We start from the raw sequence: 24,852 nt of genomic DNA on the forward strand, positions 1-24,852 counted from the left end.
GAGGAGCAGCTCTTCCCAGACCCATGGACTCAGCACCGTGCCCTGCATGTTGTTAACTCAAAGTGGACCAAAGCAGCAGGCAGCAGGGAGGGCAAGGTGACCCGCAGGTGATGTAGCAGCCCGGCACCCATCCTCCCTCGCCCAGCACAGCACCTCCACGTTCTTGGCGGGGACCATCCTCCCCACTCCTGTTTCCTCTAGATCAGGTGGGGCTAACCACAGAGCCCCAGGTTCACATGGGCTGGACCAGTCGGAATCACAGGCACTGGCTCAGAGATGGACAGGCTTCAGCCAATAAAAGGGAGTCCTGGAGACTCTGGGCGTACATTGCGATCACACCTGGAAAGCCTTCTTGGAACAGAGCCAGAGCGATGGAGGAGCTCAAACTTTTGGTGACATTATCTAAGCACCTGGACCCAGCTTGTGGCAGGCTCCATCTCCCAAAGAAGCCACACCGTCTCCAATCCCATCTGCTTTCATGCCATGTGACCTTCCCGCTCTCCACCAAGACTCAGGCCAATTTCTCCACCTGTCTTCTGGCTGATTTGACCAAGCGGAGTCAACAGAAGTGTCCGTGGCCAAGTTCCAGGTGTAGCCGTTAACTGTCTGGGAACTTCAGCTTTCTGCCTCTTGGAGCTCAAAGCCAACATGGAACAAGTCCAGACTCTGCTGGTGGAGAAAGAAACCATGTAGAGGAGCTGGAGGTGCCAGAGATATGAGTGAAGAAAATGGTCTTGGGAAAAAAAAAAAAAAAGTGGTCTTGGATATCCACCTCAGGGGCACCTTCAGAGGACCCAGTCCTGACTGCCACGGTTGCAGCTGCGTGAGAGCCCTGGCAACCCCCAGAACCATGAGAGGTGATGCTAAATTGTGTTGCACTTGCTAAGTTTGGGAGTGCTTGTTACGCAGCAGTCGATAACCAGAACACAGTCTTTACCTGGATCCACTCAATAAATCCCCCAAGCCTAGCTGAGTTGCGTTTCTGTTGCTTACAACCTTTCAGCTGAAGTTTGACAATCCACAGAGAAGTCCCCTTCCTGACCCCAAAGTCCCACCAAAGGCCACCACAAGGATGTGCACATGGCTCCCTCCTTCCTTCCTGACCACTACTGTGGGTGGCTGATTCGGGGGAGGATGCTGGAGAAGTGGCTGCAGGGTGAGAGGGGGAGCAAGGAGACTCTCCATCCTTTCCCATTTCCAAGAGGACTTGGTTCAAGACAGAGGTGGCCCTAGGCCTGTGTGAGACACACATCCACCTACAGTGCAATGGCGTGAGAGTACATGAGCTTATCCACACATGTCGACTATGACAACCAGCTGAAAGCAAGTTTCCATGAGAACCACCCAGAGCCAGCAGAGTAGGCTCGAGAATGTTCTGGAGTGGGAAGCTGAGAGCATCAAAACCAATGCCATCCCAACAGGCACATGAAAAGATGCTCAACATCGCTAATCACCAGAGAAATGCAAATCAAAACTACCATGAGGTATCATCTCACACCGGTCAGAATGGCCACCATTTAAAAGTCTACAAATAACAAATGCTGGAGAGAGTGTGGAGAGAAGGGAACCCTCCCACACTGTTGGTGGGAATGTAAATTGGTGCAGTCATTATGGAGAACAGTATGGAGGTTCCTCAAAAAACTAAAAAATAGAGTGTCATAGGACCCAGCCATCCCATTCCTAGGCATATATCCAGAGAAAACTCTAATGCAAAAAGATACATGTGGGCTTCCCTGGTGGCGCAGTGGTTAAGAATCCGCCTGCCAATGCAGGGGACATGGGTTTGAGCCCTGGCCCGGGAAGATCCCACATGCTGTAGAGCAACTAAGCCCGTGTGCCACAACTACTGAGCCTGTGCTCTAGAGCCCATGAGCCACAACTACTGAAGCCCACGCGCCTAGAGTCCGTGCTCTGCAACAGGAGAAGCCACCGCAATGAGAAGCCTGTGCACCACAATGAAGAGTCAGTCGCTCGCCACAACTAGAGAAAGCCTGCAGGCAGCAACAAAGACCTAATGCAGCCAAAAATAAATAAAATAAAATAAATTTTAAAAAAGATACATGTACCCCAATGTTCATAGCAGCATTATTTACAATAGCCAAGATATGGAAACCACCTAAATGTCCATCAACAGATGAATGGATAAAGAAGATGTGGTACATATATACAATGGAATACTGCTGAGCTATAAAAAAGAATGAAATAATGCCATTTGCAGCAATATGGATGCAACTAGAGATGATCATACTAAGTGAAGTAAGTCAGAAAGAGAAAGACCATATGATACCACTTATATGTGGAATCTAAAATAGGACACAAATGAACCTATCTATGAAACAGAAACAGACTCACAGACCTAGAGAACAGACTTGTGGTTGCCAAGGGGAAGGGTGGGTGGCGGAGGGATGTAGTTGGAGTTTGGGATGAGCAGATGCAAACTATTATATATAGAATGGATAAACAACAAGGTCCTACTGTAGAGCACAGGGAACTATACTCAATATCCTGTGATAAACCATCATGGAAAAGAATACCAAAAAGAAGGTACACATATGTATAACTGAATCACTTTTCTGTACAGCAGAAACTAACACAACATTGTAAATCATCTATACTTCAATAAAATTTTTTTTGATATTAAAGCCAATAAAACTTAAAAAAAAAAAAGGCCATCAATTTCACTCCCGGGCTGTGGTCTCACCTTAGATAACACATGACTCAGTAAGCTCGGGCTGCTATAACAGAATCTCACAGACTGGGTGGCTTAAATGACAGTTATTTCTGACAGTTCTGGAAGCTGGAAGGCTGTGATCACATTGCCAGCAAAGTCCTCTTGCTGGTTTTATCCTCACGTGGCCTTCCATGGGACGTGCACACAGAGAGAGCCCGTGTTTCCTCCTCTGCTTATAAGGGCCTTAACCCCTCACCCTCGTGACCTCATGGAATCCTAACCACCTCCCAAAGGCTTACCTCTAAATTCTCTCATAGGGATACGATTTCAACACATGAATTTGGGGAGCACACATTCAGTTCATAGCAGCATCCTCATTCATTCATTCACTCATTCAACAAACATTTAATCAGTGGCTGATACACATCAGACACTGTGAGGGAGGGTCTGGAGGCAGAAAAGTGAGCAGACCCCGGGGTCCCTGGGCTCCTGGACTTACTACCATGTGGGCAGGGAGAGACCGACGTGGATAGTCATGCGGGGGTCCCCCCAGGGACGGGTGTGATGAGCGCAGGGAGGAGGGACATGGACAACAGCATCGGAGCAGGGCACCATCTACCCTGGAGGTTGAGAGAGGCTTCCTGAAGGTCACTTTGGGCCTGAGATCTGAAGGGAACGGGTGTGACTCGGACAAGGGAAGGCACAGGACGAAGGACCGTGGAACATTTAAGGAGCGGACCTCATATCAGTCTTGTGACAAGATGGGGCCAGGAGGGTAAGAGAGAAGCAGAAGGTGAGGCTGGTGAGGCAGATGTGGCCAGGAGAGACTGGGGTCTGAGAGCTGTGGTTAGGAGGGAGATCTGAGATAGCACCTCTGGGTCAGTTTCCTACCAATCACCGCATCGTTCTATGCCTGATAACAACACGATTCACTCTCAAGCCTGTGGAGGTAGAAGTCCCACGAGCTAAAATCAGGAGGTGAGCAGAGCTGCGTCCCCTTGGGAAGCTGCAGAGGAGAATTTGTTCTCACCCTCTTCCAGCTTCTAGAGGCACCCACGTTCCTGGGCTCCTGGCCCCTCCCCCAACTTCAAAGCCGTCTTCACATCTCTCTTTGACTCTGCCCCCTGCCCTCTCCCTTTGTAAGGACCCCTGTGATGACCCTGGGTCCACAAAGAAGATCAGGACATTCTCCACCTCAAGTTCCTTGACTTAGTCACACAGCTTCACCCACTGCAAAATGGGTTAAGGGTACGTTGGGTTGCTTTGCATTACTTTTTACAACTGACTGCGTGTTCATTGACAATTATCTCAAAATAAAAAGGATTTCATAAAAAAAAAAGAAAAGAAAAGAAAAGAGATTCTGCTCGGTTGGGAAGGTCTTTAATCTGATCTGCCTGGTTCAACATCCAATTTTATTACGGCGTATCTCAGGCATGGAGGTTGGATGTTCTCCCAGGTTTTGGTCAAGAAAGGCTCCAGAATTGGGGCTGTGGTTTCTTTATAAAGAATAGAGGATGTCAAAGGAATCTACCAACTGTAGGATTCTAAGTGGGTTTTCTGTGCGGTGTGGCCGAGAAGGAGAGGAAAGAAGCAAGCGTGCAGGGTTCTGATGACAGAGCGTCTCTACGGAGTGACCACCTGCCGAGTGCTTCCAAAAGAGCACAGGCTGGGAGAGAGTGATGGGGAGATCTTGGCCTTCTGGCTAAGCTGAGAAAAGACCCAGACACCCAGGTCACAGTCCACCAGCAAGGTTCTGCCGTAGATGCCTAACTCTGATTTTGTAAGACCCTAAAGTGTGACCCCTACCTCTGCATTTCAGCAGAGTACAGGTTGATATGATGGTTTTTACCTACATCTTTCTAAGAGTTGACAATTCCACCCCCTCTCGTGTCAGACACTTTCTCCAAGAAAATTTTAGCATATAGGCATGCTGTTACATAACATGAATCACATGAGTCCCTTCTCAATGGTCTTCCAGTTCTTCTGATTGTGACAAGGAGAAAGTCCATTCATATGTAAGTAACAATTGCTAATCCCCATTTTAACACAGAAATGCCACATCTCAAATTTAGAGCCTCTGGTGGGCCACGGTACCCACGTAGAATTCAACAATATAGGTATCTTCTACTTATGGGAACCAAGATTGGTTTTCAGTTCTTGAGGGTGATATAAAGTTTCCTTTTCAATTAAATCAAAGTAAGTAAAATTTAAAGAAAAGGTATAAGTATTATAGTTCAGGTGTTATGTGTCTATGGTAAAAAAAAATCATAAAAACAATTTAAAAGTGAGTGAAATTTAAGAATCACTAGTCTTAAAAACATTCTAGCATGCCTGGAAATTTAGATAATTACATCATTCAACCTCAACCTATTAAAGTAAATAATCCGCTCTTGGGCTTCTTCTTTGGCATAAACACATCCTGCCTCACTGCCTTGATAGTCGACATTACAAAAGTTGAGTTAAGGTGATGACGTGCCATTTTTTGGTCCACTTCAGGACTATGAGAATAGAACCACATCTGGCTGTGTAAGTTTCCTCGGTACAAATTTCAAGTGGTCTACTCTCATCCATTCTCAATATTGTGGAGACCCAGCTGCCAAAAAACACAAAGAGAATGGTTCACAAGATTCTCTTATTCATCCTAAACACAAAGAACAATTGAGGAGCAAAGTGTGAGGCTATATATGGTCCAGTGAATACAAGAGACCTTACCCTTAAAGTAGAAATATTATAAGGTATCAACTCCATGGCCCAGTGTTCATTGTCTTCCCTAATAATATCTGATTTTTACTTGACAAAGAGAAGCTGTGAAGATAGTGAAGCTTCCACACTGTATCCTTAGATTTTTTTTCCCAACTCCATGATTACAAGACAAGGAAGTAACAATTAAATAAGGTGGGAGAAATGATACAGCAAAGAGCAAACTTTTGAGAGAAAGAGAGCCGAAGGTCATAGTGGTGGGGAATCTGGATAACAGAAGAGACACCCGGTGAAAGATAAGGAGTTCCGTCTTCAGCCATAGTTGAGTTTGCAGTGGTAGGAGAACATGTGATATATGAAATGCAGAGAGAAAGATGATAGAGACCCAAAGGGGCAGTGTTTCTCAGACTTTAGTGTATACGACAGAGGCCGTAAACTCAAAAGCCCATCTTGCCAGGAGGATTGACTCTGTAAGACAGCCAGCGTGTTCCTCGAAGGCAGCTCAGGCCGTATCTTTCAACATGCAGACACACTTTCTCAGATCAAACACTGCATATCAAATACTACTCATGTCTACCCTTCTTGCTCCCCAAAAAGGCTCTGTTTAATTTCTTCTAGAAATGCCTGGTGCTGTAGGACTCTCTTTCACACTAACCATTTCTCTTCTCATTATTATGAGACCAGCAGGTGAGTGGCAGCTGCACTTCAGTCTCAGCAAGCAGGAAACTGAGAATGCTGGGGATTCAGGAAATCTGGAGACCACTGGACCATTCCAAAGGAAACAGTCAGTAACCAACCGCTGCCAGGTGGGCAGGGAACACTGTCGGATTTTCTGATTTTTTTAAGAGAAGTCAGAAGTATAGATTTTTTAATGAAATTTTCTCTTATATAGGAATTAGATATTAATTAAAAAAAAACATTTAAAGCACCGTGAGAGAGGCTCTGTTTTCTGCAAACAGTGAGCCAGGCTATTTGGACCCACCTATCCTGTCGAGAACAATTTAGAAAGCTGATTAAAATATAAAATATGTGAGAATCGACATAACGCCAGCAAACAAAACACATCTGTGGGACGGAGTCAGCCTTGGCCAGTTCTGTGATTCGGTCCATGAGAATCACCTGGAGGTCCTTGCTAAAACTACAGATTCCCAGGCCTCATCCATGGAGACTTTGATTCAGTGGGTTCTGGGCTGGAGCCCGAGAACTTCCATTTTTAACGATCTCTGCAATAGACTCTTCTGCTGATGGTCTGGAAACAACACTTTGAGATACTCTGCACTAAATTGCCATGTGGCTCTAGGCTGTCTTGTGCCCCCTCTGGGCCTCGGTTTCCCCCTCTGTGAAATGGGCGTACTGAATGAATACTTCTCTCTGAGGCTCCATCAGGCTTTCCAACAGCCCCATAACCCCCAGTCATCTGAGGGAGACAGAAGTTGGATCCATGCCCAGCCTGTATCCATCAGACCATTCTGGAAATTACCGTCCTGAAACTCAATTCTGTAAATATTTTAGCATTTTGTTGACAGCTTTTTAAATTTAGTAACCTAATGCAAAGGGCAAAAAAGTCCTATCAAAGTTGAGAAGAAGGGAATGTGGATGGTGAGATTTCCCAGCTGCTGCCACGGAGCTGTAGCAGGCTTCTTGGTGTTTATAAGCAGGGGAAGCTCTAACGCACAAGAGGGAAAAGCAAAGGGCGCATTTCCAGAGGGAGGAAAGGTAAAGCTAATGAGTAAAACAGAGAGGATGTCTTCCCTGCAGGGAGCCAAGGTGATTTAGAGTTGAACTCAAATTAGAGATAATTACTCAAGATGGAATTTAATCCAATATCAGAAATAAGTTTCTAAAGGTCCAAGGAGTGCAAAAATGGGACAGGCCCCTTTAGGAATGGAGAAGGACCCATCGAGGGTGATATTCAAATGACAGCCCATCAGACATTTGCTGGGGAAGCGTTCAAAGGAATTTAACATCAAAAAGACTAGACTTATCTGTTCAAGCGACATGGATCATCAAACATCTACGATGCTGATATTCATCCCTGAAAACACAGCAATGACCAAGACAGACAGAGTCCCTGCCTTCACAGAGCTAAAGGCCAAAGAAGGAAGACACATAATGAGCAGGTCATCACCACCGGTGCAAGGGCTAGAGGGAAAACGTACAGGGAGATGTGAGAACACAGACAGAGGAACGCGGCTGGTCTGGGACTCATCCCTGCAAAAGTAACACTCGAGCCGAGCTCTCAGGGTCTACAGGGGAATGAAACAAGATGCTGGAACATTTCTGGAAGAGTCCCTTCCCACGTTGAGTTTCCCCGCTTGTGTGTTTGCTGGTCGTGGGAGCTGGCAGTGAGACACCTCGGTATTTAAGGAACATAGACTGTGCTTCCTTCGGTTAATGTTCAAATAGCCTTTTTCTCTCAAAAGTTCCTCAAAAGCTTCTCCTGCATTTGCACCCAGCACCCATAAGAAAACTTGCCCAGGAGATACCATTTGCCAAAAGGCAGGCCCCACGTTCAGCTCAGAGAAACAAGGGAAGCGGGCTGAGCGGGTGGAGAGAGGCCCTAGGGTGAGCACGGTGTGGGTTCAAGAGCTTGGAGCGAGCAGCCTGGCAGAGGAAGACGATTCCACGTTCTACCTGAGAACGTGGAGAGGGACAGCTAAATTGCTCAGATGTTTTATCCTTTTTTGAAAAGCTCTAACCTCAATCCTGTCTCCTAAAACATTCTTTTAAAAAAAATCAGCCAAAAATATGAACAGAGGCCACAAGAGAATTGGGAAATCACAAATACGAAAACAGCTGACCTGCTGGACTGGGCATGGGTAGCGTTTCTCTCTTTATTTAAATGTTGGGGGAATTCTCTGGCGGTCCAGTGGTTATGACTCGGCACTTTCACTGCTGGGGCCCGGGTTCAATCCCTGGTCAGGGAGCTAAGATCCCACAAGCTGTGCAGTGAGGCCAATATATATATATATACACACATATATATATACATATATATATATATATACACATATATATATATACATATATATATATATATACATACATATATATATACATACATATATATATATATACATATATATATATATACACACATATATATATTACCCATTATTCTTATAACAACTATATATATATATATATATATATATATATATATATGTTTTGTTATAAGAATAATGGGTCATACATTTGTGCCCACCATCACCTCCAAAAACACACGTGGAGGACGCTAGATCAATGTATCTGAAAAGGCTGATCCAATGTTGCCTACGTTTTAATCACTCATGTTTTCATCTTATCTGAACAGCACCTAGATCATTATTATGAAACACTGTTCTTTAAGTCAACCCATTCAAAGCTTACTACTTACTGAAGTCTCATCCTAAAGAATATCTATGAAAGCTATCTTAAGCTTCTGACGAGCTATCTTAAAATAAAAACATAACCATTCATTGTTTAATCACTCCAAGTACACCTGAAATCATCTCACCTACTTCACATGCTACATGGACTTTGATTTGGAAAATGCTGGACAGACCTTCGCTGTTCTCCTTAAACCCAGAAATACAAGCTATTTGAGGCCCCAGGGAAACCCACCAGAGCAAAGGATATGGTCAGTAAACTGGGGAGATGCATGCAGTGGTCCTTAGGATGGCACCCATGCTCGGTGGCCCTGTCTGAAGACCACACCAAGGGAGGTGAATGGAGGAATACCCAACCTCCCTCTGCATCCGCATTAAGCCCCCCAGCAGCACGGTCTCTGGGGGCCAAGACTGACTTGAGGCTTCCTGGCTTCCCTGGATATCTGGCCATTCTCTAGAGAAAGTGGCCACCTGAAAAACACCTTAAAAGGCCCCAGTTAACATGACACAGGAAAAGTTGTCAACAGGGTGGGAGGTGAAGCCAAAGCTCCCAGCTCTCTCTACCACCTGAGGTCTCGTCTGTCTCCGTTTTTTATTTTAGGATGAAATGAATTAATACATGTAATAGGATTAGAACACTGACTGGCACGAAGTGAATGATTAACAATTGTGGGTCATTATTATGATCAGTCCAGCCATGTCAGCCCCTGTCATAGGGTCACATACAAGCAAGCAGATTGGGTGAGGACCAAGATCCTGGTGACAGGAGGGAAGTTTGGAGCCACCCAAACTTGACCCCAAGGGCCTCTCAATGCTGGACCAACCACGTGCCAGTCTTCAGAACAACTCCATGAGCAAGGAACTTTGATTGACCTGTTTTACAGATAAGGAACTTGGACTCAGAGGTTAAATGGTTACCCAAGGTCACCACAGAAAGCATTAGAACAGGAATTGGGACCCAGGCCACCTGGCCTCAGAGCCCATACCTTTAACGTGCTCTGTGTCCAAGTGGCCCAATGATCAAAGGGTCAGAAGTCTGATGAACCAAAGGGCAATGTCCATCACAAAGGGGGCCATTCCATTCAGCTCCACCCAATCAGAATGGGCCTGCGGCTGGGAGGGGTGGATTTCTCAAGAGAAATTGGAAATTCATATTTTTATGTGAAATCTTCCTATTTTTCAACATTGGCAACTAATTAAAAGTTTTTAACTCTGTGCTTTTGCAAAACAAAACACAGCCACAGGCCAGAGTCAGCTCAGAGGCCTCTAATTTATGACCGCAGAGTTCACGTAAAACTTCCCAATAGTTCTGATTTGCAATAGCTGGGCTGCCCCACTGGTCCCATCATAGTCACCCTTCAAAGGCTGGTCATCTGTGATCGTCCCCAGCCAATGGAATTCCCGGGACCTTCCCTCCCACACAGGTCAATTCCAGTTGGTAGCTGAGGCTGTAGAGACACCTGTCCTCCGGGAGAGGCCGTTCCCTCCAGACCCAGAGAGACACCAGGCAGAGACCCCCGCTCACCGCCTTCCTGACCAAGGCAGGGAAGGGGTGAGGCAGGCTTGACTGCCTTCTTGCGTCTCTTAGTCCTTGTAGCTGAGGCGGGGCTGTTTTAAATTTAGAGGAATAAACAAGGCTGCTGTGTTTATAGGGCTGTTTGAATTCAGGAACAGCTTGAACTGTGGATTTGTAAACCTGGCGTGGTTTTGGACCCCGAAACCCTTTCTCAAACCTCTGGGTCCTGCAAAGTCCAAAACGTTTGCTTCCACATGTTATCACCTTGTTAAGCTTTTGTTTACTTTTACTGGAATGTAACCCATTATGGCCCAGAGTCAAGAACAATGAATTCATCACAGGGCGGTTTTGATAAGGCCATGGATGTCCAAAAAGCCTTAGGGCTTTCAAATTGGCTGCATTAAACTTTTTTCTTTCCTAGAAAGAAATTTTTTTATTTCCTTAGGATAATGGAACTTGGAAGCTTGAAGCTGATTTGGATGGCAGAGAACAATTTCCCAGAAAGTTTTGAAATGTGGCTCAGATGTCCATTGTCTGAAGCTCAGACACTGGAGAACAGTTTACTTTTCATAGAAGAAGAAAAAAAAAAAAAAGAAGGACTAGGTTCCTAACTTCTCTTTTGCATCTACGTGTTTCGTCCACGGCATTAGTTTAACCACAGACCTGCAGCCTCTTGCTGGGACATCTCTCTCCACTGCCCCCTCCAATCTTGATGGATATAAAAGGAACAAACCCATGGCACAAACCTTAAAAGGCACGCCCCGCCCAGATCCAGCGCCAACATCCTGGAGCCAGAAATAACGTTCTGTGAGCCACACCATCAATTTACTTCCCACAAACTCCATGGCCCCGTCCAAACTCCAGTGTGACATCCCTGTGTCTGCCTTTTATGGAGGGTTCTTTTTTGTTTGTTTCCTGGGTTTTTTGGTTGTTGTTGTTTGTTTGTTTTTGCTTTACAAGATTAAATAGTTTGCCCTCACACCTTGATGAGACATGAGACGTGTTCTAATTCCACCTCTAGGACGGGTCTCGCATTAGAATTCTAGGTGTCTGCTTCCCTATTCCTCCCCTCCCCTCCCCTCCCCTCCCCTCAAAGCCGTATGTGACATTTGCACGCATCCTGCAGCCGAACTTCGCCTTCACATCTGCCATGGCCCAGAGCAACAGATGGTACCTGGCAATGAAATGAACTAAAAAAAAAAAGAAGAAGAAGAAAAAGAAAAAGAATGGAGCTCATCACTCACCCTCAGGGCCGCACTGTGCTGGATTACTGATGCAAGAAGTTTTGTACCTTCCGTAATAGAGAAATGTGACTCCTTTTTCCTCCTTGAGGTAAATGCCTTTGTTGACCTTTCCTTCTACAATATCTAAGTGAGAAGAATGGCAACACTGTAGGTTAATAATCTCATGAGATGCAACGTCCAGAGATGTGTCAGGCTTACAAACAACTTACATCTAAGTATACTGTGTTAATTTATATTTATAATTAAATATTTCTAACATTATATATTAGTATATAATGTTAACAGTAGTTAACATTTCATAATTAAGAACTAAATCACAAATAATATAATTTGTGTCAATATTAAATACCTGTATTTAAGTATTCTATCCTATTCTATCTTATTAATAAGTATTAATAAGTATTCTATCCTATTAATATTGTATCACATTAATTAATATCATACCAGTGTATAATATGTACTGTAATATAACACTATTATAATTGCTAGGTTGGCCGACAGTTGAGTTACCAGAAGCCATGTGATTAGAATCTCCTACTGTCCTAAACTTTCATTCCATCCACCTCTTCATGAGTTCTCACTGCCATCTTCACACTAGACCTTCCAAGTGAAACACTGAGATTCAAGTTTGAACGTAAAACTACACGTGAACTCTCTCTCCTTTTGAGTTCTCATTGACAGCCCCCAATCCTAGACATGGGAGCCCGTGATTTTAAGAGAATTCATTTTCAAACTCGAGTCATCCCAGAAGAGCCCGCCAACGACAAGACCACAGGGCCAGCAGTCCTGGAAGAGACGCCAGCTCCGTCATCTTTTTGTTGGTCCCATTCCCATAGCAAACCTCTCTGATGGTGTCAGTGCGATGTCAGTGGTTTACAGAATTGAAGCCAAGGGTGATGGGTCACGTATTGTCGACTGGGGTCAAAGTCGCCCAGATGACCCTCTGCCCTGTGGCACATGCCTCCTGCCCTTGGAGCCGTTGACCCAGATGAAGATGTACAGAAGCACTGGAGGCTCTTTGACCGACTGCTACCCCAGCTCAGATTTTCTGACAACCATTGGCATGTGGATACCAACTCAAAGGGCTTCAAGCTTTTCCTTATCGTGTTTAAACTTATTTTTTGTAATCTATCTCGTTTATTGCTGGAGATGATCTACATATTACAAAGTTACATGGGCAACTCACAGTTCATGATTGACTGAGGCTGTATGAACCCCTAAACCAGACTGTTTGCTTGGCAAAATTAATTTTGGAAGCGAAACACCCCATAGTTGAAAGAGCAGTCAGGTTATATATTATAAAAAGGTCAGGAGTGAGACCTAAATTCTCTGAGCTGACTCTCCGTACTGACCAGAGAGCTGCCCAATTGCTACTATCCATTCTGCTCTGTGCTGCATAAGCAAAATCTGAAACATACGGGCTCTGGAGGTTATTAAATAAGATAGTCATTTAGCCATGACTCTTGTGAGTGTGTCTTAGAAAACAGCTTCTAATGATAAAAAAAAAATTCCAGCTACAGAAGAAATGCCGATTTTAATGTTTGTAAGAGATCAAATTTTTGATGAGGTATTTTAAAATCGACTTTAACGTTCCATTCAAAGGGCATGTTTTTCCTCCCCCAAAGAATATAATCCATTTAAAAATCCAAACAAGTTCTATTTTTAGAAACTACTCATCTTCTGTCTGTATTGTTCTGAAAACAAGGAGCTGGTTTGGAAACCCTGGTCACTTGAAAGCGTATAGACACCCCCTAATATACTGCAATCTGTGGTAATTCCTTTAGACCTAATTCGAAGTTGTTATCTTCAATACCCTGGATCTTTGGCTCTTTTTCTGGTTATTTGCTCGTTTGCTAGTCAAGATATAGTGAATTCATACAGAACCAACTTGGAATGGCCTTTCAATTCATTGCAGATCCAAACTCAACAGAACACAGAAGAAACATGTGCTCACCTACGGTTGCAGAGACATTTGAGTAGGCAGAGTCATTGGTATATACAAAGGTAGAATTATGGGGAGGAAGCACAGTGAGGTTGTGGGTTCGTAATGCTGGGTGAAACGACAAAAGAAAAAAGCACAATGAATGAGTGACACAAAAAACAAATGGAACCGACATATCTCTCAACTCAACATGCATCGACAAGTGTGCCTTTCATCCCGCAGACAGCTTGGATTTTCTCTTCCGACCCCACCTCCCTCTTATTTTTTCAGGGGACATTAGGGCAACTCCAGCGGCCCTGTTCAGTCCCAAACCTAGGGCGCGATTGCCGCTGTATTTGGTTGCGGTTTGCTGGCTCCCGTTCCCATCCAGATACTTAGTTGAGAGATATGAAATTGAACTCGGCCATAAAATAGCCTTAACAAAAGGATTAATGGTTGTGATGTCACAAGAACTGATGAAACAGCAACACAACATGAAAACAACTGCATGTTATTATGACAAATGGACAAAACCACAGAGAATTCAGCGACAAATGACAAAGCAGTGCCTCCATGCAATGATCCCCAGAACCATTCAACTGTCCCCAGAAGTAAAATGTGGAGCCTGGAATCAAATTGAAATATGCCAGTAAAGCACAATAACATAAAGAATGGACCCAATAGAACAGTGCAGTGAAACCTTCATCATTTGAGTGTTTTGGGACAAACACTGATATAGTTCGAGTTTTATGGGAAAATAATACTTTGGGTAAACAAAATTCAACCGCAGTGTAATTCTATCTGATAATCTATGGCAATGAAATGAGTTGAGGGGGTGAGGAGAGAAATATACAGATCTTTATTTGAGTTCTGTTTGAAGTAATTCCTAAAATAGCGCCTGGGTCCTAAACAAGGAGCTATTTTGACAATGCAATTTCCACTTGGAAAGATCTCCTTTCAAAGGCTTTAAAGTAAAGGCCCTGAGAAAAGAAAATTAGATTATAACAAGGGGAAACCATTTCTTTTAACCTGAGGTAGTCATAAAATAACTATCACAGGGACCTTCCATCCCTATGGTACAGACTATTCGGAGAAAATATGGAGCCCCAGCGGCCCAATACAGGTTTTCCCGTGGCCGCCACTGCTGCCTGATACGCAGGCAAGCAAGAGGCAATGCAGAATAAGGCAGGGCCTCCGGTGGCCCTACACAGGAGGACAGCACCCTTCTGGAGGACCCTGCTCCTTGACTGAGCTCCTCTAAGGATGCCAGCAGGACAGACTTCAGCTGTAATGCTTCTCAATTTGCAAATTAAAAAAAAAAAGTTTTAGAATCTGAGGTGGCAATTTATGGCAGCACATGAAGTCCCAGGAATAAGGAAAATATCAGTGTGCTGGTGTGGAAAGCATAGTAATCAGCAATGTGTGGGGTTTTTTTTTTAATCCACTACAAAGAACCAGTATAGACAATCTGAGCATGTGCCAGGATGGTTGTACATAGCTCTCCTGTTATACACATCAGTCATTGGACATAATCAAGAGGAATAAGGAAATAAAAATTAAAATGTCAAAGCATCCCAAATCACTCAAAACTTAGACTTTAAAAAAGCTTCTTACTGGAATGCAAAAAGTGCTCAGGGCTGTCTGGGGTTTCTCCTTCTCGAAATGTCTGAATTGCTTCAGATAGAAACTTTATCTTCCACGGAATTGGGGACCATTGGAAGCATCTTAGGTGATGTTGGATCTTTTCACAGGGGGGCTTCCAGTGACATGTAGAGGAGCTGACAGGGAGGTGGGGGGACACCTTTGCTAAGTGAAATAATGACCCCGCAAACAGGGGGTCAGTCTTCGTTCACACGACGTTTGGCCCTAGGTTCCAATGGGCCCCTGCTTTGGCAGGCATGTAGATCACTCCATTTGTGCCTACCTAGAAAACGTACATCCGGACTTGTACAGAGACTGATCCATTGTGTACCGCTTAAAGCTGAAAACAACTGCATTTGTTTAAAGGTTGTTGGACGAAATGCACATCTTAATATTTTGAAGCATAAATTCTGTCCTTCAACCATAAAAACATATAAAAGTTCTAGTAAAATCCTTTGCAATAACAATGATTAGGGGGAAGCTACACAAATGTTTATTCATCTCCGTCATCGTGGCTGACTTCAGAGTGGATGCTGTTTGTTCCCTTGTCCCTCCCAACGGCCCCTGATTCCCTAGGGAAAGTGCATTCCTGGGGCCCTGGTTACTGTCCCCACCCCGTCTACCTCCAGTTGTCTCCTGAAGTTCGTGGATCCCATCCACACTTTCCAACGGCCAGTAATGGGAAGCAGAAGCCAAGACGTCAAACCCTTAGGGGAGAAAAGAATAAAAATGTTACATCACCATTAGGAAAGAAAGAGCTGGACATAAGGAACCACTTACCACCTCCATCAGGAATTGGGGAAAGAGCAAAAGTATCAGAGTGACTGTGGGATGTATTCAAAAGTCATCTGAATAGATTCAATACACACTCCCAGTGTTCAAAAAACTCCGTAATTAAATGAATGTTTTTACAGAATAAAACATAATAAATAGGAATAGAGAGATACCTTTTAACCAAAGAAAATAAAAGCCACCATGCCTAGTGGTGCAACGCAAGAAGCACGCCCATACGTGTCAGAAAAAAAGACAAGAATGTCCATTATCCCATTATTACTTCCTGCGTTTTAGAAGACATAGCTGATACAATCAGACAAGAGAAAAAAATGAGGTTGAAAAAGAGGAGGGAACCAACACTGATATTGTGCAGACGCTGTGTGAGGTTCTTGACAAATACTTCCCCGTTTCATTCTAATGATAATCTATAAGATACCTGTACTCTTAGCCTATCTGTTATGACAAGGAATAAAATGCCCCCTCAGGAGTCACCCAGCCGATGGTGTTAGCTGCAGTCCTCCATACACGTCTCCTGAATTGGTCCTGATCTTTCTATTATCTCTCTGCTTCCACCATACTAAACATGAATCCTTTCAAAATTACCTTTATGTTCCTTGTACTTTGCGTAGACATCACTTTATGCAGATATGTTCTTTTTTATTCTGCTCTTCTCACTTGATACTGTCCAAATTAGCTGACTTATTTTTTTCTCTCTAACTCTCATAGTCGAGTTTGGGTAACAGTCCCTGGAGAGGCTACACCAATACACCTTGAATTGTTCTCCTAACGTGAAGCTTCTTCTGGATTATTTCCCTGTGATCAGTTCCCAGAAGTGGAAATAATGGCCCAGATGCCTAAATAATCATCTACTGCCTTGAATGTCTGCCAGGTCACCAAGAAGATAAAATTAATAAAGCAATCTTTGTGTTGTTCATTGTAGAAGATGTTTTTTAAGAGGAGATAATATAACCATTAGTTTCAAATGATATATGCCTGATAATGAAAATGAAAAACTATTACAAATAAAAAAATAATTTGGTAAGTGAAAACCTGTTACAAACAATAAAAGAATTTAGTAAGGAGGCTGATACAAATTAAATATGCAAATGTCAATAGCTCTCCTGTATCCAAATAATAGTTCTAAAAAACAGAAGAAAGTTCTCATTTATAAATGCAGCCAAGACATTTAAGAACAAAAGAATAAGAACTATACAACATTCTCATGAAGAAAACAATAAAATCATGCTAATGGATATAAAAGAACCCTTGAAAAAATGAAGGACTTAACCTATTCTTGATTTAAAAAACTCAAAAATCATAAAAATATCTACTAAAGATGCTCAGCTTTGTTAATTATTAGAGAGATGTCAATCAAAACTACAATGAGGTACCACCTCATACCAGTCAGAATGGCCATCATCAAAAAGCCTACAAATAATAAATGCTGGAGAGGGTGTGGAGAAAAGAGAACCCTCTACACTGTTGGTGGGAATGTAAATTGGTGCAACCACTACAGAAATCAGTATGGAGCTTCCTTAAAAATCTAAAAATAGATTTACCAAATGATCCAGCGATCCCACACCTGGTTATATATCTGGAGAAAACTGCAATTTGAAAAGATACATGCACCCCAGTGTTCATTGCAGCACTATTTACAATGGCCAGGACATGGAAGCAACCTAGGTGTCCATCAACAGATGAATGGATAAAGAAGATGTGATACACACATACACATACACACACACACACAATGGAATACTACTCAGCCATAAAAAAGAATGAAATCATGTCATTTGCAGCAACATGGATGGACCTAGAGATTATCATACTAAGTGAACTGTCAGAAAGAGAAAGACAAATATCATATGATATTACTTGTATGTGGAATCTAAAAAAATGACACAAATGAACTTATCTATGAAACAGAAACAGACTCACAGACCTAGAGAACAGACTTGTAGTTGCCAAGGGGGAGGGGGAGTGGGGGAGGGAAGGATTGGGAGTTTGGGATAAGCAGATGCAAACTATTATACATAGAATGGATAAACAACAAGGTCTTATTGTACAGCACAGTGAACTCTATTCAATATCCTGTGATAAACCATAATAGAAAAGAATATGTAAAAGATTATATATGTATAACTGAATCACTTTGCTGTACAGCAGAAACTAACATAACACACATTGTAAATCAACTATACTTCAATAAAATAATTTTTTTCAAAATCAGCTCTTCAGCAATAGTTTCTCATCCATACTTAATGCTTTGTTGATCCAGTTTGGTGAGAGAGAGGGGGAGGGAGGGAGAGAGGGGTATCAATATTCAAAAAGAAAAGTTAATAAAACCTTTAATTTTTCCTTTTCAGCTTTTATTCCAGATTTCCCCATTCCATCCCTTCCCTGTCACTTACTCTGTGTGTCAGTAAAGGGAAGCCCTCACCCCTTGAATCTGTGTAGGGCAATACGTGTCCACTGATTTTATTCAACAGAAATCTACACCACACGGAGGAAAATTGGTCCCTGCCAATTTGGGCAGATCTTGGACCCCTGCTGCCTAGCCCATGACACACCAAGCTCATTCCACAGTGGGACTCGCCTGCTGTCCCCCCTGCTCTTCTCTCGCTGTGCATAACCGACTCTGTCATTCAAGCCTCTGCCCTCAGGACAGCCCCTCCAAGAGGCCTGCCCTGATCACCCCTCATCACCACCACTATCCACTCTTTCTCCCAATGCTTTGTTTTGTCTTCTCATGGGGCTTACACTATAATTTGAAAGTTTTTGTTGTTAGTACATTTGTTTGTTGTCTGTCTCCTATACCAGACTCTTAGTGACTTGAGTGCAGAGAATTTGTTCTATTTGCACCTTAGCCCCGTGTCTAAAACACAGCCTGGTGTATGTGTGTGTGTGTGTGCATGTGTGTGTGTATGTGTGTGTGTGCGTGCACGTGTGTATGTCAGAAATCAAGGCTTTTGCATTTGAACTCTCCCCCAAATTTTAATGTTAGCAATTAATTCTTAAAAAAACGATATAGGTGGAATGAATGAAGAAATTGCAATAATGAATAAATAAAAGAATAAACCTAGAAAGACTATGTAATTCTGATGCTCCCCAATTTCTAAATGCCAAATTTCCATTCGTTCAATAGTCTATAAACATTATTTTTAAAAATTATATCATAAACACTTTTGCGTTTGCACTAGGACGATGAAGAATGAAGTTCCTACTGTGACCTAGCGACTCTGAGGGTCCTTTATAGACGCTACAACATGATGTTGGTGACGGATGTTAATTAGACTTACTGTGCTGACCATTGCACGATATGTACAAACACCAAACCATGATGCTGTACACCTGAAACTCATTATTAATTTTACATGCCAATTAGGCATGTCTCAATTAAAAAATAAAAACAGGGCTTCCCTGGTGGCACAGTGGTTGGGAGTCCGCCTGCTGATGCAGGGGACGCGGGTTCGTGCCCCGGTCCGGGAAGATCCCACATGCTGCGGAGCGGCTGGGCCCGTGAGCCATGGCTGCTGAGCTTGCGTGTCCGGAGCCTGTGCTCCGCAACGGGAGAGGCCACAAGAGTGAGAGGCCCGCGTACCGCAAATAAATAAATAAATAAATAAATAAATAAATAAAAATAAACAAAGGGAACAAACAATTGATTCACACAGCGAAAAAAACCCCTACATAACTATGGGAATTATAATTATTACAATCACCTGTGTTAGCCTCCTTGCCATCTAAATGGGGCCAATGAGGTGAGCTGCCCCCATCTCCTGGAAATAGAACCAGCCACACTGTGTACCCCAGGGCCAGGAAACTTCTGGATAATGACATGGCTTATTAAGAACCCTCATTCCAAAAGTTATCTGTAAAAGGCATGTTTATAAACTTTTTTTAAGTGATGTGCAATTTCTTGGCCGTTGCCATTTATGGATTTAGATTTATCCACCATCACAGCTTGCTAGCACTGCCCTCGGGGCCAGAGCAAGAAATCGGGCAGGCTGGGGCCAGAGAAAAGGATCCAGGTGTGGGATGGAGTCCCCAGTTTCCCCTCTCTGGGCCTCACCTCCATCAACTCTCAAATCGGGAGATGGGCTAGAATAGCCCCTGGTGGTCCTTCCAACAGCATGCTATAGTTTGGCACAAAATGACAGTCCACAGTCACAAAACACACAAGTGCTCAAAATGATTTGAAGTTCTTTTTCCATTACTGATGAAACTAAATACCTATCTATGCGGTAGAGATAAAGACCAGGAAAATATCGAGTTACCTGGGCTAGTATAGAGAGGCAAGGCAGAAAACGAAGCCAAAACCCCCAGCTGGGTGTTAAAATCATGCAGGCTGGCTGTCATCAGGGACTCAGCTCACCAGACAACCAGCAAATCTTCAACTGACAGTGCATCACCCAGCCAACAGATATTTACTGAGCACCTAGTATTTGTAAGGCACAGGGCTGGGTACCATACCGAGAAAACAGGAAACGCTTACTAGTCCTCCTAGAACCTTAGAAAGGAAGCTTTGGTGTGGTCGCCCTTCCGGACACTAGGGGGTCCAGCCTCTACTGGGGACCCCAGCTCACCGAACATCCCGTGCATACGTCCCCCACTGGGCTGCCCACGCTGTTTTCATCTTCAACAACCTCTGTATGAGTCTGACCACCCCCAGCTGCCTCCAAATTTGTGAGTCCTTAGTTACCACGATGTCTTATTAGCGCTGGGACCTTGGGCAGAGCATTTACTCTTGGGAAGAAACACTTCCTCACCTGGAGGCTGACAAAGCGGCTTCAGAGCACTGGGGGGACTGTATGGGATCTACGTAAAAGCACCCAGTACACCATCATATTGGCATTTTTATTTACCGCTTCGTGCTCCTTAGAATAAAATGCTACAATTTATGTAGCCTTTCCCACACTGATGGGTATTCAGGGTGTTTCCAAATTTCTTCCCATTGGGAACAGGGTCTCTGCATGTTCAGTCTGTGCCTAGGCGGATGCCCTTGGGTGGAAGTCCTGGGAATCAGGTTTCCTCCACTGCGGCTCCCCTCAGGATGTGGCAGGCTTCAGAGGTCAGAAGCAGAAATGCACCAGGCTTCCCAGGTGCTGATGGTGCACAGATGACAGGGGTCAGACTTTTCAGCAGGAAAGGGGGTTGAGTAGGAAGAGAAGACAAAATAAAACGACTGGAGGAGGAGGGAGAGGAAGAAAATACGGGAGAGAGGATGACAGGAAAGAAAAGGCGAGAGAAGGAGGGAAACAAGGAAGGAGGGAAGAGGGGAAGGAGAGGAAGCAATAGGGTTTCGTCCATAGGGTATGAAAAATAAACAGAGCGGCATGGACATATATACACTACCAAACGTAAGGTAGATAGCTAGTGGGAAGCAGCCGCATAGCACAGGGAGATCAACTCGGTGCTTTGTGACCGCCTGGAGGGGTGGGATAGGGAGGGTGGGAGGGAGACGCAAAAGGGAGGGGATATGGGAACATATGTATATGTATAACTGATTAAATTTGTTATAAAGCAAAAAAATAAAATAAAATAAAATAAAATAAAATAAAATAAACAGAAAAACCCCTCGTTGTTCAATAAATATCAGCCTGCATCTTTATTCTAAAAAGGAAGGAAGGCGGGAGGAAGAAAAGGAAATAAAGATTTAAAAATGTGGGGTGACCAAGGAGGGAGAGCGGGTGGGATGAACTGGGAGATTGGGATTGACATATCAATATGACATATCGATTGATATATGTATAAAATAGATAAGTAATGAGAACCTACTGCAGAGCACAGGGAACGCTACTCAGTGCTCTGTGGTGACCTACAGGGGAAGGAAATCCAAAAAGGAGGGGCTATGTGTATACATACAGCTGATTCACTTTGCTGTACAGCAGAAACTGATACCACGTTGTAAAGCAACTACACTCCAATAAAAAGTAATACAATTTTTTTAATTAAAATAAAATTAAACAGTGGGGTAGGGAGGGGCTTCCCTGGTGGCGCAGTGGTTGAGAGTCCGCCTGCCGATGCAGGGGACACGGGTTCGTGCCCCGGGCCGGGAAGATCCCACATGCTGCGGAGTGGCTGGGCCCGTGAGCCATGGCCGCTGAGCCTGCGCGTCCGGAGCCTGTGCTCCGCAACGGGAGAGGCCACAGCAGTGAGAGGCCCTCATACCGCAAAAAAAAAAAAAAAAAAAAACAGAAAGTGGGGTGGGGAGAACTGGAAGAAAGAGAGACTGCTGGAGACGGGAGGGTTGAACAAGGAGGAGCCTCTCGCAGCTGCTGACGCGGCAGCTTAAGACCCCAGCTCCCCGCACCCCAGCCTTCCACCCGGGCCTCGGGGCACATTGCTCCTTTGTGGTAACATTTCTATGATTCTCAGTTTTATTATTATTTCTCGGAGGTAGTTAGTTGATCAAGAAATGTTTTTTCTACCCTAAGTTAGGATGCAAGAGCCGCAGTTTCTCTACGGAACCAAGACTGAGTTCAAGCCACTCCTTGAAGCTAAGGGTCAAGGATGCCAGTGGACCTGGGTGGAACCGGGGGGCCGCAGTGTGGCCAAGGGACCCCACGGCAAACACCCTACAGCTTCCCTTCCCACGCTGACTGCGGCCGGGGTCCTGGGGCTGCCTTGTCGCCTTCCTGGCCACACACGTCTCTCCTGGGAAGCCAGTGTGAGCTGTCAGCTGTGTTAACGCCGGGGCACCAACAGCCTCCGTTTGAGGCGATGCCAGGTGATCTATTTATCCCCAAATCCTTCTTTCAGCGTTTTGGCTAAGGAAGGGGGAGCCTGTGGAAGTTCACCGCCCTCACACCCTTTTCAACTGCAAGACTGAACTTAAACATGCGGATGAGAGACACGGCAGCCCCTGTACCACTGAGACGGCAGGCGGAAGTGGCAGTGATGTCAGGGTGGGCTCCAGCGCCCACCGCGACGGCCGCGTCCCTCCAAAGGGGACAGAGTTCCACCCCTCGTCTACCTGCGCACAGCACGGCTCTGGTGCTCCCACCAGACCGGAGCCGTCTCCTGGGAGCTGGCTTCCCACCTGGATGGGGCCGGGCATGCTGCGCCCGCCCTCTCTGGTGGGTCGTGGAGTTGGCAGGGCTGCCCGTGACAATAATCGTGGCCAGAGGCATGCTCACCCCCAGGCCGGGGTTGTCCTCCGGGCTCCCGAGCAAGGACTTGGGGACGTTAGTGTAGGGTCCCCTCTACCACGCACATGCCAGCCGAGCAGCAAACGGGAACAAGGGCCGGCAAAGCGAATTCCCGTCACCGTCACGCAGGCCTCCCCCTCTGGGAAAGGGCGAGGGAAGTTTTCCCATCCCCTCTATCCTCCCCCAGGAAAGCCTCAGGGGGGTGCTTCCAGACTGAGGACTCAGGGGGGCAAAGGAAAAGCGGACCCAGCCAGATGGGCGAGGGGTTTCCTCAGAGGGAATGGAGGACTCTAGATCCCATCGGAGAGATGGGGACAGAACGGGGCAGTGCGGGGAAGGGGGCGGGGATGCTCTAAGTCAGCTCAAGTGAGTCTGTGCTGGAGACACAGTAAAAGACAGAAGGTGCTTCACCGGTGAACACCCCTATGTCCTGAATGCCCCAGAACCAGAAGCATCCGGGCGCGGAGAGACCTGCTTCCCCAGGATGGAGGTGGAGGATGCTGAGTGACCCCCGGGACAAGGTGCCAGGACAGCTGGCGGGGCCAGAGGAGCCCAAGAAGGGCCTCTCGCCCACAGCCTTAGAGACAAACAAGCGAACTGCTTCCAGACCCCGGGCTGGGCAGGGAGAGCAGGTAGTGAGCAGACCAGGAGGGAAGCTGCCTTACTTACCTGGATGGGCGTGTGACCTGGCGTCGGCTCCGTGCACCTGCACACAAAACACCACATTGTAAGACATGCAGGGCACCCCCCGGCGAGTCCCACCTCGGCGAGCACCACCTGGGGACATTACCTGGAAACCACAATAGAATAACAGCAGCCAAGAGTGCCAGCAGCAAAGAGGCAGAAGCTTCCTCATGGTGTTTTCGGAGGTGAAAACGTGATCCAAGCAGAATTCCTGAGGGTCTGTGACAAAGTGGCGCCTTTAACTTTCACTCCCTTGGGAAAGGGACATTTTCACAGGTTCCAGAAAGAAGAAAACCTTCTGTTTCCCTAGAGTTTGTGAACTGCCCAGAGTTAAGGCAGAGGGTCGTGAGAGTTAACGGGTGTTTCGTCTTCGTCTCCGGACTCAAGGGTCTTCGGTGATCGATAAACACATGGGAACGATCAGACCGGCACGGGGACGCAGGGAGGAGAAAGGCAGCTTGTGATCACAGCTCCCGAGAAGCAATCCAGGGCTGCGGCTGCAGTGCCGAGGCTCGGGGAGGGATCGTGGGTCCCTCACGGTTTTCTGTTTCTGTCAAGAGTCTTCAGTGGTATCCACCCAGGTTCGGAGTTGGAAGTTTCTCTTTTTCCTGGAAGTGGGAGGAATTGTGTCTGGAACTCCCTCGGGCTCCTGGGCTGGTGCGTTGCTGCCCGAGTCCTCTGGTGTGACTCAGGCTTACACCTCGTCCGCCTGTCTGTCCCGCAGCGCTTGGGGTGGAGAGAGTGAGGGATGTAAGGCTCTCTCCTCAAACTTGGTTCTGTTCTGCTTCTCTATTTATATCCCGCGGCTGCTGTGTCCTTCCTGGGTCCTAACACCAGCCTGTTAAGAACCACTGGGAATTGCCTTCAGGATCTGAGGTTCAGAAGCAGAGCAGACAGACACGGGGTGCGTACATACGTCAGCTACCTTCCACCAGCGCCTCGGAGCCAGCGTAAATATGCATAAGTACAAAACGTACAGCAGACCGTAAACTCTGTTTAGAGTGGAGCCTTGTTTGCCCAGAGAGAGAAGGAAGGTGATTTAGGGATGGAAGAAGAAACTACACCGCACCCTCGTGCCCTCTACGTGAGGCCGGCCACGTCTGCTCTTTAACCCTTTCAGAGACGAGTGAAACTATTTACAAGGTGCCCTGAGCGATCACACCAATCCTCACAGCCCACCAC

General features: G+C 45.4%; 1 protein-coding gene across 3 annotated transcripts in view; it reads right to left on the reverse strand.

Moving 5' to 3' along the window:
* The window catches only part of ADGRD1 (adhesion G protein-coupled receptor D1), a 146,760-nt gene extending 122,424 nt beyond the window's left edge, over window positions 1-24,336 (reverse strand). For 2 of the 3 annotated variants that reach the window (XM_060118957.1, XM_060118958.1), the window contains exons 1-4: window positions 23,777-24,336; window positions 23,656-23,692; window positions 15,685-15,768; window positions 11,500-11,622 (exon numbers count right to left, since the gene is read on the reverse strand). In XM_060118957.1, coding sequence (XP_059974940.1) covers window positions 11,500-11,622; window positions 15,685-15,768; window positions 23,656-23,692; window positions 23,777-23,842 — 310 coding nt within the window. In that variant the 5' untranslated portion in view covers window positions 23,843-24,336. Of the gene's footprint in view, window positions 1-11,499; window positions 11,623-13,453; window positions 13,550-15,684; window positions 15,769-23,655; window positions 23,693-23,776 lie in introns of all 3 variants that reach the window. The other variant, XM_060118959.1, reaches the window with a different exon arrangement.
* Between the last annotated feature and the right edge of the window lie 516 nt (window positions 24,337-24,852).

Source organism: Mesoplodon densirostris, chromosome 15, assembly GCF_025265405.1.
Source record: "Mesoplodon densirostris isolate mMesDen1 chromosome 15, mMesDen1 primary haplotype, whole genome shotgun sequence".
In the NCBI taxonomy this organism is placed as follows: Eukaryota; Metazoa; Chordata; class Mammalia; order Artiodactyla; family Ziphiidae; genus Mesoplodon; species Mesoplodon densirostris.